At 47.1% G+C, this 14,890-nt stretch overlaps 1 protein-coding gene across 1 annotated transcript; it reads left to right on the top strand.

Moving 5' to 3' along the window:
* Positions 1 to 13,633: 13,633 nt before the first annotated feature.
* On the top strand, positions 13,634 to 14,275 carry LOC133785058 (uncharacterized). The gene is made up of 2 exons (XM_062224321.1): positions 13,634 to 13,645; positions 13,817 to 14,275. The coding sequence occupies exons 1-2, from the start codon at positions 13,634 to 13,636 to the stop codon at positions 14,273 to 14,275; spliced, it is 471 nt and encodes a 156-aa protein (XP_062080305.1).
* The last annotated feature ends 615 nt before the right edge of the window (positions 14,276 to 14,890 follow it).

Raw genomic sequence — 14,890 nt, 5'->3', positions numbered from 1 at the left:
GGCAATCTTGGCGAGCCCTTGGGGTCTTCCCGAGCTAAGGAGGTACAACCTCTAGACAAAAGCTCCGGTATTGGAGTTGTTCATGAGGTAATCATGGTTAGGCCGCAGCTCAGCTTGCTAATCAGCCTGTGGGAAATCCAGGGCGTACATCTGCCCCCCAAGCTCCTGCTCGTGGTACGCCACGTCGTATTGGATCACAGTAGGGGATTTTAGGCTTCCCCATGAACTCTTCACATTCCACCTCTTACGCAGGCGCCTGATACGTGGAGCATCGTGGTTGGTGACGGTACGTCTTACGAGAACCGCATTTAATGTCCTAGTCTATGCCCAGCCGTCGCTTCGTATTTCGAGTGGAGGGCCTTGGATCCCTCACCAGGGTCATCCAACGGCCATCTACACGTGATCCTTCACGTATATAAAGGGGGTGGCCACCCTATGCATGGGCCACCCTTTTATTCGAAATTTTTCCAAACTTCTCTCCTTCTTCTCTCTTCATTTCAGAAGAACAAACCCTCTTCTCTGTGGCTGCTACTTTCAGCGTTCAAGAAGCTCAGACGCATGGATTTCTTCAAAGCTTTGGAAGCCAACACACCGACGCAGCTTTCATCAAGGCGATACCTTCACCCACCTTCCAGCCAAACACTGTAAATTCCCTGACCCTGTGCGTTTTGAAAATATATGTCACTGTAGCTTAGGTAAAAAATTTACTGTAGCCGCATGCAAGGGTTTATTGGGTTTTGTGGATACGGAGGGTGAAATGCCCTTTTAGGTTAGGGTTTCTTTCCTGTAGGAAATCACTTAAGAGTATGGTTTTCAGAATGCTTTTTCTGGGGAAAATTTCAGGGTAGGAGTTTTGGAACTTTTGGGTGCAAAACCGGGTAGCTTAGGGAACACGCCTCACAGGCGGTTTTGCAATTTTTGCCTACTGAAACTTTGCCCCCAAGGAAAATTCTATCCTGACCATCCTGACACACGAATTTCGAGTAATCGGGGATCTGTTGGGAGCACAGGCGCGTGTTCATAGAATCGCGTGGTCTCACTCTCCACAGGCTGGGCTTACCTTAGCTCGTGCAAGTAACATTTGATTTTTCCCTCACGCTTGGGTCGCCTTTTCTGAAATGTTTTCTTTTGTTTGTTAGGCGACCAGATGGCACCAAAAAGGAATGTCCCACAGAAGACCGTTGGAAGCTCGGCCTCCCAGCAGGACAAAGGCAAAGCGGTGGTGCCGGACTCCCCGATCCCCCGCTTTGGGCCGGCAGTGGAGAAGGAGCTCGAGGTGGCTCCTGATGCATTTTTTGAGGCGGAGAGGATCGTCTCAAAAATGATCGACCAGGTGAAGATCAACAAGATCTTCCTTTCCCACAACATCGCGCTGGGGAAGGTGTCTATGGTGGCCCGACCTGTTGCAGATGGCGAGCGGAGCTGTGCGCCGCTCGACGAATCGTTCGCGGCCTGGAGCGGAAAACATTTTAAGGCGGGGGCCTTCCTCCCACTGGATCCGTATTTTGCTGATTTCCTTAATTATGTGAGGTTGGCACCGTTTCAGCTCCCGCCCAACTCTTACCGCTTGCTGGCAGAGTTGAAGTATTTGTTTCAGAAGCACGAGTGGGAGGTCCCCACTCCTGCGGACATTTTATATTTTTTCTGCCTCAAAGCCAGCCCGAACCAGCGGGGGCGAGGCGACGGGTTTTACTACTTAACCCGATTCCCGAATACGGCTGCAGTCATCGAGCTGCCCAGCCACCCCAACGACTTCAAGGATCAATTCTTCATGTCGACGGGGTTCAGGAATTGCGAGCTCCACTACTTCAATCGTCCTCGTAAGTATCTTTTCTCGTTAGCTCATAAGTTAAGTGTCGTTTTAGCTCCTCCCTTACCCCTTTCTGACTTAGGCTATTTCTGCAGCCATCTTCGCGAGGACAGAGAAATCTGTGTCCCTCAGGGCCCGATACGAGACGCTGGCGGGCTTGCCCCCCAGCGAGAAGGATTATCGCATGCTCGTAACAGACGAGACGATGATAGCCTACAAGCTGATTTTCCCGAATCAAACTTTAAACCTCAGGAGGCCCCGGGGCTTCCCCCAGCTCGCGACACCAGACCCATCGTCGTGGAGGAGGTCACGGAAGATGAAGATGAGGAGGACGAGGGCGACGAAGTTCTGCTCGTGAGGAATAGGAAGCAGACCTTGGAGGTCGTCCCGGTGACGGGTGAGGAGAGGATCCAATCCGGAGCAGCCACGGGTCCTTCTGGCTAAGGTAACCCTTACTTGTTTAGGAGTCTAGATAGGGCCACAGCAGACCCCCGGCTGGCTAGGTTCAATCCTAGGCAGATCGTCCATCTTCATCGAAGGGATCCGGACCTGAACACGACCCTACTCCATTGCGTCGACCGGCTTGTGCTGGATTACCAAGATAGCCGACCTAGAGGTACCGTAGTAGTAGATAACACCCTAGCCTTTAGGTCGATCCTATTCGAGGAGTATGGGACCAACCTTCGAACATGGCCATCACTCCGGAGGGGTGACGTAGCTCCGGGGCTTAGGCAGTATGTAGACGAATCTAGCCCCGAGTCAGACTCGGGCCCAAAACTTGCGCCAGCTCGGGAAGTAATCGACTTAGATTCTTCCCCGAGCTCGAGGGGTAGGATTCCCTTAGTATTCATATACTTTTTACCTCTTAGTTTTTGTATCTGTATGGTTGCTAACTCTTACTAACCATGCTTTTGTTTTGACAGACGAGATGTCTCAGCTCGAGGAGAGCCTGCGAGGTGCGGTCTTCGGGGGGAACCCCTCAGCTGGGCCAAGAATGAAAAGGCTCCAGACTTCCAAGAATACCGCCGGGACTCCGACCAAGTCTCCTGCAAAGGAGAAGGATCAGGCCCTAGCTTCACAGGTTGCGGGAGCGGTTCCTACTACTGCAGGGGGAAGCGATATGCCTCCATCGGCTCCGCGAGCTCCACTCGCCGCCCGGGACGCAGTAATGGAGGTCGGGACTTCGGCCATCGTACCCTCCGATGTGCGCATACCAGTCAATCCCCAGGACCTGGAGAAGATCCCCGAGGCCTTCCGGGGAACGGTGTATGAGTCGGCAAACTACGTCGTCAGCCATATATACAAGTTCACCGAGAAGGAGCTCCGAGCCATCGAGACAATGAGCCCTGTGGGCGTGCTGGAGTCTTCACTAGGCATGGCCATGGCGGTAAGCCAACCTTAACTTTTGTGGTTTTTTACTTTGTTATTCTTTGCCCTGCTTTTTCCTAAGGCAATTGTCTTTCCGTCTTTGCAGAGCGTTGTCGCCCTTCACCGAAGCATCTTCAGGTCCAAAACTCAGCTCGAGGACATGAGGGATGAGCATCAGACTACCCTGCAAGCGGCCAAGGATGCCTTGGCGGCCTCTCAGGTCGAGTTGGAGAAATCCCGTTCGAAGATCCAAGAGCTCGAGTCCTCCCTTGCCACCTCGAAGACGGACCTAGACGCTGCGAAGACTGAGGTCCAGGCTACACAGGATGCCCTGGAGGCCGAGTGGACAACTTCAGAAAAGTCCATGGAAGATCTATTCTACCATTGCTAGGTCTACAATCCAGATGCAGACTTTTCTTTCATGTCGGCGAGTCTCTGGGTGCGCTTGCAGGTGAACTTCCAAGCTCGCCTTGATAAAGAGGCGCCCTCGGAGACCGGGGATGGTTCTGGCGCAGCTGAGCAAGGCGAGACGGTGACCTCCAAAGGACCACCTGGCGGAGCTTAGGGCGTTTCTTTTCTTGTGCCCCCCCTAATATAATACTCTTTCTCTTTTTTTTTTTATGTAACCTTTGCATGAGGTGCTTTCACCTCGAGACAATTTGCTTTAACGCTTTTAATTTATCTTCTCTTTTTTGCCTTTACGTATTTCGGTTACAATCTTTTGAAAAACTTAGTTTATGATGATCTTTATCCATATCTCGACCTCTTTAAGAAGAAGAATGATCAATAGATTTAAATCAACTTCTAAGTTTTATGACCCGGTTAGGACCAGGAACTTAATTTGAAAACTTAGTTCGCGTTAACTTTTATCCATATCTCGAGCTCTTTAAGAAGAACAACGATCAATAGATTTAAATCAACTTCTAAGTTTTATGACCCGGTTAGGACCAGGAACTTAATTTGAAAACTTAGTTCGCGTTAACTTTTATCCATATCTCGAGCTCTTTAAGAAGAACAACGATCAATAGATTTAAATCAACTTCTAAGTTTTATGACTCGGTTAGGACCAGGAACTTAATTTGAAAACTTAGTTCGCGTTAACTTTTATCCATATCTCGAGCTCTTTAAGAAGAACAACGATCAATAGATTTAAATCAACTTCTAAGTTTTATGACCCGGTTAAAACCAGGATAGGACTTAGTTATCGTTAACCCTTATCAATATCTCGTGTTTTTAAGAAAACAACAGTCAATCGATATGAATCAACTTCTAAGTCGTTAAGGAGACCTGGTTATATCCAGGTACCATATGCCCCCCAAGTAACTGGGAAAGGGTCTTTCGTGGTTACTTTATATTACACTTGCAAATATGCATAAAAAGTTGATTTTCATTAATACATAAAAAGTGGCCTTCCAAGCCTTACAAGTGAATCATTGATAATATTTCTTTAAGTGGATGGCGTTCCAAGTTCGCGGGACCGCCCCTCCATCAAGTCGAGCTAGCTTATAAGTTCCTTCCTTGATGACTTCGATGACTTCGATGCCCACGCTAAAGGCGCGTTTTTTGACCTTGGTGTTGAAGTAGCAAGTGATTTTCTGCTGATAATGGGCGAGCTGGAGTTGCGAATCCTCTCACCTTTCATCAACCAGATCGAGGGAATGGCGCAGGAGCTCGTGGTTTCGATCTTGGTCGTAAGACTGGACTCTATGCGGAAGAACCTTAATTTCCACGGGGAGGACTGCCTCACTCCCAAAGGTTAGGGAAAAGGGAGTATGACCCGTAGGAGTCCAATGCGAAGTCTGGTACGCCCATAGGACCTGGGGGAGCTGTTCTGGCCAAACTCCCTTCGCTTCATCTAATCTCTTCTTGAGGCTCGCCTTTAGGGTCTTGTTGACAGCTTCGACCTGGCCATTAGTCTGAGGATAGGCCACGGAGGAGAAACTTTTCACAATTCCATGTCTTTCACAAAACTCTGTGAACAGGTCGCTGTCGAACTGAGTGCCGTTATCGGAAACTATCTTCTTGGGCAGGTCGAATCGACAGATGATGCTTTTAACCACGAAGTCAAGCACCTTTTTGGACGTTATCGTTGCCAACGGCTCTGCCTTAGCCCACTTAGTAAAGTAGTCGATGGCTACCACGGCGTAACGGACCCCGCCTTTTCCAGTGGGGAGGGCGCCAACCAAGTCTATCCCCCAAACGGCAAACGGCCATGGGGACGAGATCATCTTCAGCTCGACTGGAGGAGCTCAGGCAACTGTGGCGAATCGCTGGCACTTGTCGCACTTCTTCACGTATGAGATCGAGTCTTTGGACAGAGTTGGCCAGTAATACCCTTGCCTGAGAACCTTTAAGGCCAAGCTCTGCCCCCCAGTGTGGTCTCCGCAAAATCCTTCGTGCACTTCCTGCAGGATGGCCTTTGCTTCACTTGGAAGAACGCACTGGAGGAGAGGTAGGGAGTGCCCACGTCGGTACAACACACCATCGACTATAGTATATCTAGGAGCTTGATACAGGACTTGCCGTGCATTGTTGCGTCCTTCAGGCAGCTTGCCCTCGACGAGATATTCAAGGATGGGGGTTATCCATGTCGGCCTGGCGTCGATCATCTCGACCTCCGTCCTGGCTCCTTCTATACTTGGTTTTTCCAGGAATTCTACTGGTACCAACCCCAAGGTCTCCGTCTCTCCGGAGGTGGCGAGCTTGGCAAGAGCATCTGCATTAGCGTTCTGTTCCCGAGGTATCTGTTCGATCGATCCTCGCTCAAATGCGGACAGCTCAGATTTCACCTTTGCCAGATAGGAGGCCATCTTGAGTCCTCGTGCTTGATATTCGCCCAGAACCTGGTTTACCACGAGCTAGGAGTCACTGAAGCACTGGACGGAGCTCACCTTCAACTCCTGGGCTATCCTCAGTCCTGCCAGCAAAGCTTCGTATTCGGCCTCGTTATTGGAGGCTTTGAATCTGAATCTCAAAGCCGAGTGGAATCTATGTCCCTCGGGGGATATCAAAATGATTCCAGCCCCGGAGCCGCTTTCGTTGGATGAACCGTCCACAAAGATCCTCCACAATGATTGGGGCGAGGCGGCCCGGGGTGAGTCCTCTGCTGGATCATCCTGGAATCCCGCGCACTCTGCCACAAAATTGGCCAGGGCCTAACTTTTTAAAGCAGTTCGGGGAGTGTATAAAATCTCGAACTGACTGAGTTCGACTGCCCATTTTAACAAGCGTCCCAATGCTTCAGGTTTTTGCAAAACCTGCCTTAGAGGCTAATCGGTCATGACGTGTATTGAGTGGGACTGGAAGTACGGCCTGAGCTTTCTCGAGGCCGTGATAAGGTAGAACGCCAATTTTTCCATCAGTGGGTATCGGGATTCCGCCCCGAGAGGCCTCTTACTGATGTAGTAGACTGGCTTCTGAACTTGATCCTCTTCTCGTACTAGCACGGCACTAGCTGCATCCTCAGTGACAGCCAAGTAGAGAAAAAGAGGCTCTCCTGCCTTGGGTTTGGATAGCACGGGCGGCTCAGCCAGACGTGCCTTCAAGTTGAGGAATGCGCTTTCGCACTCTACTGTCCATTCAAATTTCTTGTTTCCTCGGAGCAGGTTGTAGAAGGGCAAACACTTATCGGTGGACTTGGAAATAAACAAGTTGAGGGCTGCCACTCTTCCTGTCAGGCCTTGGACATCTTTCCACGACCTGGGCGAAGGAAGCTTGAGCAATGATCTGATCTTGTCGGGGTTTGCTTCGATTCCTCGTGTATTGACTATGAATCCCAGGAATTTCCCTGACGCAACTCCAAAAGTGCATTTCTATGGATTGAGCCTCATGCCATATTCCCGTAGTATCTTAAAACATTCTTCCAGGTCGGAAACATGGTTATCGACAGTCTTTGACTTGACTAGCATGTCATCAACGTACACTTCCATGTTTTTTCCAATCTGGTCCGCGAACATTCTATTTACTAGCCTTTGGTAGGTAGCTCCGGCGTTCTTCTGACCGAACGGCATGACCTTGTAGCAGTAGACATTAGTTGAGGTCATGAAGCTGGTGTGTTCCTGGTCCACCGGATTCATCACGATCTGATTGTATCCTGAGTACGCGTCCATAAAGGACATGACCTCGTGCCCCGCCGTGGCATCCACCAACTGGTCAATCCTTGGCAATGGAAAACAATCCTTGGGGCAGGCTTTATTCAGGTCGGAGAAATCGATGCAGGTCCGCCATTTCCCGTTAGGCTTCGGAACTAGCACGGGGTTTGCGACCCAGACTGGAAACTTGGCTTCACGGATAAAGCCACATTTTTTGAGCCAGGCTACTTCTTCTTCTAGGGCTTCAGCCCAGGTTGTTCCTAAACGTCTTTGCTTCTGAGACTAGGCAGGAATGCTTTTATCCAGATGAAGTGTGTTAGGAAAAATAATATTGCCTCAATGGAAATGGTAAGATAATGTTACAACTCTAAGCAAAATATTACAATGGACAAGATTGATTAAATAAAGTGTTACAACTCTATAACTGAAAATACAAATAAAACAAAGGAAATGAAGAAGATGATGAAGAAGAAGAGAATAGTAAAATACAACTCAAAACAAAAGTTACAAATAAAATAAAGTGTTTGGACCAAATGAAGAGATTACAACTCTTAAACAAAATATACAAGTAAATAAAACAAGAGAATAAGAAGAAGAACAATAGAATAAAAGGAAGAACATAAACCACAAACAAACTCTCACTTACACAACCTAAGTGAAGAGGATTGGGGATCACCAACTTGAACAAGGTTTAAAACCTTTGTCCAAAAGCTTATTTCCCCCTAACTCAAGCACTAAGGGATCTCTCTCAGATTTTTGGAAATGCTTTATGGAATTATCAAGCCTCTAGGTGTTTCTAGCCAAGTGCTTTAGTGGATAGAAATGGTGTGTCTTACAAGTGAGCATTAGGCTCCTATTTATAGAGTTTAGAGACACCCTTTGAATTTCAAATTGCACCAACCCCATGGCTGTTACCAATGATTAATTGGGTGTTTTATGGAATTAAAATAGAGACTTGGGAGTTACTTGGCTGTTGGAATCGTTCAAAGTTGGATACAAACCGAAATTATATGAAGTTGTCAGCCATTAGGGCCGTGGCGCTTGTTCCAGGAGCCGCGGCCCTCAGTCAATTTCAGCAACACATTTTTTCAGTTTTTTCCAAAACGTTCCAATTTATTCCCACTTGATTTTGTAACTTCCATACACAATATGGGAGTTAAAATCACATCTCTATCAGCCATTTCTCATATGGCTTTAAGAAATTCATCTCAATATTGTGTAACAACAAATCTACACAATAATGGATGATATTTAGGATTTACAAATTTGTGATGAATTTGTAACACCAAATATGTTACATGTTTGGATATTTCACATATATCCAAATAATGTAACTCTCTATTATATGTTACAATATGTGACACTCTATGTCACATTTATTTAATCTAAAACGTTATATTATAAAATAATATAACAAAGTGTGTGCATGATAATACTCGGGCTAATCCCCACCATGTCCTTGTGTGACCATGCGAATACGTCTAAGTTATCCCGCAGAAACGTAGTCAGCTCCGCCTTCCTCTTGCCGCAGAGGTTTTTCCCGAGCTTGACCATCCACGATGGATTCTGCGGATCAATGTTCACCTCCTCGAGCTCCTCAATAGCCTGGAGCTCGGATCTGTCCTCGCCTATTCGGGGGTCAATATCCTCACTTAAGACGAAATTTTCCCCCTAGGCGCTTTGAGGTTTTTCAATCTCAGGATCCGCTAAGGGTTCCTGATATTCCTCTTCGCCTTGAATGGCCATTGCTAGCTGCCCGGGTTTAGATTTTCCCTTCATGGAAATGCTGTAGCATTCCCTGGCAGCGAGCTGATCGCCCTGGATAGTGCAGATTCCTGTTGAAGTAGGGAACTTCATTGCGAGGTGTTGAATGGACGTGACGGCCTCGAAGGCTATGAGCGTAGGTCGGCCCAAAATGGCGTTGTAGGCAGCGGAGCAGTCAATAACCACGAACTCGAGTAGTTTGGAGACTGTCCGAGGTCCTTCACCTAGGGTGATCACCAGCTCGATCGTTCCTATCGCTGCTGATCTTTCTCCCGAAAAACCATACAACATCATGGAGGTTGCCTTAAGCTCGGCGACAGTCAAGCCCATCTTCTCTAAGGTGGATCGGAATAGCAGGTTCACCGAACTTCCGTTGTCTATCAGTACCCTCCTCACTCTCCGGTTGGCGAGTTGGACTGCCACAACCAAGGGATCATTGTGAGGGAACTAGACATGGCCTGCATCTTCCTCCGTAAAAATGATTGGTTGCCTCTCCAATCGCTGCTACTTTGACTGACGCTGTTCCGGGATGAACTCCACTCCGTTATGAGCCTTTAGTTCGTTCACGTATCTCTTTTGGGCGCCTCTGCTCGTGCCAGCCATGTGCGGACCTCCAGAGATGGTGGATATCTCTCCTCCGACCACGGGAGGAGGGACATCCTGATCTACCCGAGACCCGGGCTGACTGGCTGGGGCTTCTGGAGCAGGTCAACTCGCCGTAACCCTGTTCTGTGAGTATTAAGCCAAGGGGCCAGCTCGGATGAGAGTCTCGATCTCATCTTTTAAATGCCTACAATCGTCGGTATTGTGGCCCACATCGTTATGAAAACGGAAAAACTTGGAAGTATCTCTCTTTCCTTTGTGGTGCTTCAATGGCTCCGGCCTCTTCCAGGGGACTCGAGTAGAGTTGGCCAGGAAGATACTCTCCCTGGACTGGGTGAGCTCGGTATACTTCGTGAAAACGGGCTTAAACTTGTCTACGGACTTATTCTTCTTTTGGCCGTGCTGACTGTTTTCGCCATTTCCCTTTCTTTTGCCTCCACCGGTCTGGTTGTTCTGTGTGACGTTTTGGGTCGCTGCCACGACCTCCGTCCCTACTCCAGCGGGCTGATCAGGAACCTGGTTGGTTCCCGCAGCTGAGGCTTCGGCTTCCTCCAAGTTTATCCATTCTTGGGCCCTGTTAAGGAATTCGTTAACCGATCTGACTCCCTTCCTTTGTATATCCTTCTAGAGGTCTCCTCCGACAAGGATTCCGGTTCTCATGGCCATGAGCTTGGAGCTATCATTCGCGTCTCTAGCCCGAGCAGCAACATTCACGAATCTGCTTAGGTAGGCCTTCAGAGTCTCACCGGGCTGCTGTCTCACGTTTGCCAGGGAGTCGACTTGGACATGGGCGACCTGGGAGGCTCGGAATACCCTTTTGAAGTCAGCTGAGAAGCTATTCCAGGAACTAATTGACTGTCTTTTACTTTGCTTGAACCACTGCCTGGCTGGTCCGGTCAGCGTGGAAGGGAAGATTAAGCATCGCAGCTCGGGGCCAATGTTATGGGCCATCATCAGGGTGTTGAACATCCCTATATGGTCTGATGGGTCTCCGTCCCCATTGAATTTTGACAAGTGAGGCATACAGAAACCAGATGGGTATGCTGTCGCTGCTATATTGGGTGCAAAGAGTTCCATCTCGTCCCCTGAATCATATTCGTCTTTTTCTTTTTCTGACAGGAGCTTCCTCATCAGCTCCTCCATCTGAGTCAGGCGCTCGAGGGTTTGGTCCTGATGTCCTTCGTTATTCCGGAGCTATTCAACAACTCCGGATCCATTGTACATATTTGGTGGGTTATTGCCCCTCCTATCTTGAGATAGGTTATTTGGGACATTCCCTCCGTTACGTACTTCGGACAGAGCCCCCCCTGAGCGAGCCTGGCCATCTCCTCCTGCTTGGCCCCCTCTATGAGAGTTGAGGCGATCTCGCAGGTCGCCTCCCTGGGTGGTCTGGTGACTTTGTGCCGAACTTAAACGCTGACGCAGATCTCCCCCAGAGAGATCACTCCGGCGACTGCCGGTCCAGTGGCTCCTGCTTGATAGGCTTGGATTCCGCCTTTGGTGGTGAGGATCTGAGCTTTCCCCTGGCGCCCTGCTACGCCGGGAAGGTCCAGCTAATTGCAGGTTTCTCCTACTACTCCCATAGGCTGGGATGTCTTGGACGGGCCAAGGGGGAGATGGATATCTGATTGGAGAAGGAGGATGCCTGACTGGGGAGGCGATCCTAGTTCCGTCTGGACGAATCAAGTTTGGTGGGGGCCTTTCGGCCCTGCCAACCTGCTGGTCCCACGCCGGGCGATCTGGACGAGGCGCAAGACGGTCGTCGGGGATGGGCTGACGTCGCGAGCCCTCCCCGGATCTCCTTCAGGAATTTCCTCGAGCTCCCCTGGGCGTTCTCGAGGATGGTTGGGAGCTAGGAGTCGACGTCCTGACCGAACGGCTGTATTGCTGTTGTCCGGCCCTAGGCATTTCCTCGAAGTTTGCCTCTCGATGGTGTGATGAAGGGGTGGAGTTGGCTGCTGGAAGTCTATCCGAACGGCTATGCCTGGACCGGTTACCCCGGCGAGACTTAGGAGCCTCGCCTTGCCTCTCTCCGGCGTTAACCCCGGTTGTGAGAGGGGGTAGTCGGGCCAGCATATCCTGGATTTGCTGACTAGCTGTTGCTAACTGACTCCTCAGCTGAGCGTTCTCCATCTCCACCGCAGTATAATAACATGGGTTCGAATTAGGTGGCCGGGGCGCCGAACTACCAGTATCATCTTGGCCCGCCGGCTATTTTCCTGGTCGCTGCTGGACTTCAGGAACTTGTTCACCAGGGATGGCAGTATGATGAGCCTCCTGCCCATCATGTTGTTCTGTCTCGTTACCATGCCTGGACCGTGTAGTCACCATAGTTGGATGTTTGCGATAGCACTAATCAAACTTGCTCTCAATGAAAGCACCAAACTGTTGACGCGGTTCTTCGTCAACAGGTAATTAAAAGAAGAAGAGAAAGAGATTAGTGCTAATAATGAACCAAAACAGATATATGATCTTAGAAAATGGAAAGGTGACTCAAGACACGGGTTTTAAGTGGTTCAAAGGTTAAAATCCTTCTACTCCACTAGTCAGTATTATTGCTCTATACTGGGTATTTAATTACAGGGCCTATTTTACAATTGAGAGTCCAACCCTTATCAACTCCCAGGGTCTCCATATTTATAGGAGAAGGCACCTGGGAGTTGGTAAGAAGGTCATCCCGTGACCCTCTTACCTATCGTATCAACTCTGTGACATTCATGATTAATTCCTAAACCTGACACATAAGTGCGGTCAAAATCAATAGGTAAGGAGATAATGGGCCGCACGGCCCAACCCAGTCGTGGGTGTCTGAATATGCACGTTCCTGCTGCGTGTCCGAGAAGTCAGGGGGATATCAGACACGTGATGTCTGATATATGCACGTTTACCTTGCGTGTGTAGACATTACAAAGGGTCATAGCCTCCATATCTAGCTCGTACCATGAGCTGCATACTTGACTCGACCTTCGGCCTTCAGAGTCCTTCCCCCAGCCTTGGGCAATCTTGGCGAGCCCTTGGGGTCTTCCCGAGCTAAGGAGGTACGACCTCGAGACAGAAGCTCCGGTATTGGGGTTGTTCATGAGGTAATCATGGTTAGGTCGCAGCTCGGCTTGCTAATCAGCCCGTGGGAAATCCAGGGCGTACACCTATAATTGTTGTTGATGGAACTTTCTTGAAAAATGCACATGGTGGTACCCTATTTTCAGCATCAACGTTAGATTCAAACAACAACATTTTCGTGTTGGCTTTTGGAATAGCAGACTCTGGAAATGATAACTCATGACTTTGGTTCTTCTCCAAACTGAGAGACACCTATGGAGAACCGAAGGTATGATAACTTCAATTATATATGCTTGTTTACAAATACAAAGGAACTGGTTACAAAAACCAAATACACAAATACATGCTACTTCTTTTAGAATCTGAATAAAGTAACTGGTTACCTTCACCAAAATTAAAAAAAAATGAAAAATACCTAATTTTTGTTTTTTATTTTAAAATATTTATACTCCACAAAATTGGCTATAGTTTTCGACAAACACAAGGGCATATGGTGTACCCAAATGCTTTCCATAGAGCTTGCATGTTTCACTTGCTCAATAAGTTGAAAAGCAAGTGTGGAAGCCATGGAGAAGAGCTACAAATGAAATTCATTGCAGCAGTAAAAGCATACACGAAAAGAGAATGTGAACAATACATAAGAGGCCTTGATAGACTTGACAGACGCATTAGACCCTATCTAGAGAAAGCCAAGTATGAAACTTGGGCAAGATCATACTCGCCAACAAAAAGATACACCGTGATGACATCCAGCATTGTAGAATCACTCAACACTGCACTAAAAGCTGCAAGAAATCTCCCCATTGATATCTTGGTTGAATGCCTTAGAAGTTTGGTTCAAAAGTGGGTTTGGAACAACTCAAATAATGCAAACGGAACATTCACAAAAGTCTCTACAACAACAGAGAATGAGTTGAGGCATGACATTGTTTAAAAAATGAAGCATGAGGTATGCAACTAAACTTATTCTTACTATTCTTTATTCTATCAATAGATGGTAACCAGTTACCTTCCATAACAAAAAAAAAAATTACACAGAAGGAGAACTAGTTACTTTTAATGTTAATTCTAGTTAAAATGTTTATTATCTGATTCTATTTCATGACAAAACTATTTTTAGGTCTTGCCTTTCAACACAATAGAATACCAAGTTCGTGATCAAAAGGGGATAAATTTCACAGTAAATATACATAATAGAACATGTACTTGCAGTAGGTTTCAAGAAGATGAAATGCATTGTGGCCATGCAGTAGCTGTCATTGCAAAGAGAAACTTGAGTGTGTATGATTATTGTGCAAAGTTCTACAGAACAAAAATGTTGAAGGCATTGTATCAAGAAAATATTCATCCTTTGCCCCATAAAGATGAATGGAATCTCCCACAACACTTGGACATAATGGTGTTGCCTCCAAAGACAACAATCCCTGCAGGAAGACCAAGAAAGAAAAGAATAAGATCAAGAGGGGAACCTAAAGTAATAATCACTTGTGGGAAATGTGGGCAACCAGGACATAACAGGAAGACTTGCAAGAATACTCCAATTGAGAAGCCAAACAAACAGAAAAAGTCAAAGACATAGATTCATATTTTACAGCAAAACAAACATTTAATAGCTTTATTCATTGAAAGAGTGAGTTTCATATTCATCAAGTATTATTCAATATTTTAATAAAATTGTTTCAAATTTAAACACATTGATTGATTATGCAAACTTATAAAATCCTTTCAAACTAATTTCTTGGATTTGTTTACTTCTTATTTATCAATGCTACCATCAGAATAAATACACCATGAGGAAACAAACATCACTACAACAAAAAAGGAAATTTACGTCAGTTTATAACTGCCACAATTGAGTTTTTGCGTCAGTTTAATATGTGACACAATTGCCCATGACGCAAACTAGAGTGGCATTTGCGCTAGTTGGGCACTGTCACAAATCTGGCATTTGTGGCAGTGTCCCACTGACGCAAACGCCAGGAGTTTGTGTCAGTGGGACACTGCCACAAATGTTAAAAATGGGTATTTTTTGCGTCAGTTAGGAACTGTCACATAAAGTATTAACCAGGGAAATTGCAAATGTTTATGCCAATTTCCCTGGCCTATTTTGATTAAAAAAAAACAGCAGCAGAAATAGAAAAAAACATCAGCAGAAATAGAAAAAATAGCAGCAGAAACAGAAAAAACAACAGTA

This window comes from Humulus lupulus, chromosome 6, assembly GCF_963169125.1.
Source record: "Humulus lupulus chromosome 6, drHumLupu1.1, whole genome shotgun sequence".
NCBI classification, from domain to species: Eukaryota; Viridiplantae; Streptophyta; class Magnoliopsida; order Rosales; family Cannabaceae; genus Humulus; species Humulus lupulus.
Note: the sequence above shows the minus strand (reverse complement) of the source record. Positions and strands in the feature narration are given on the sequence as shown.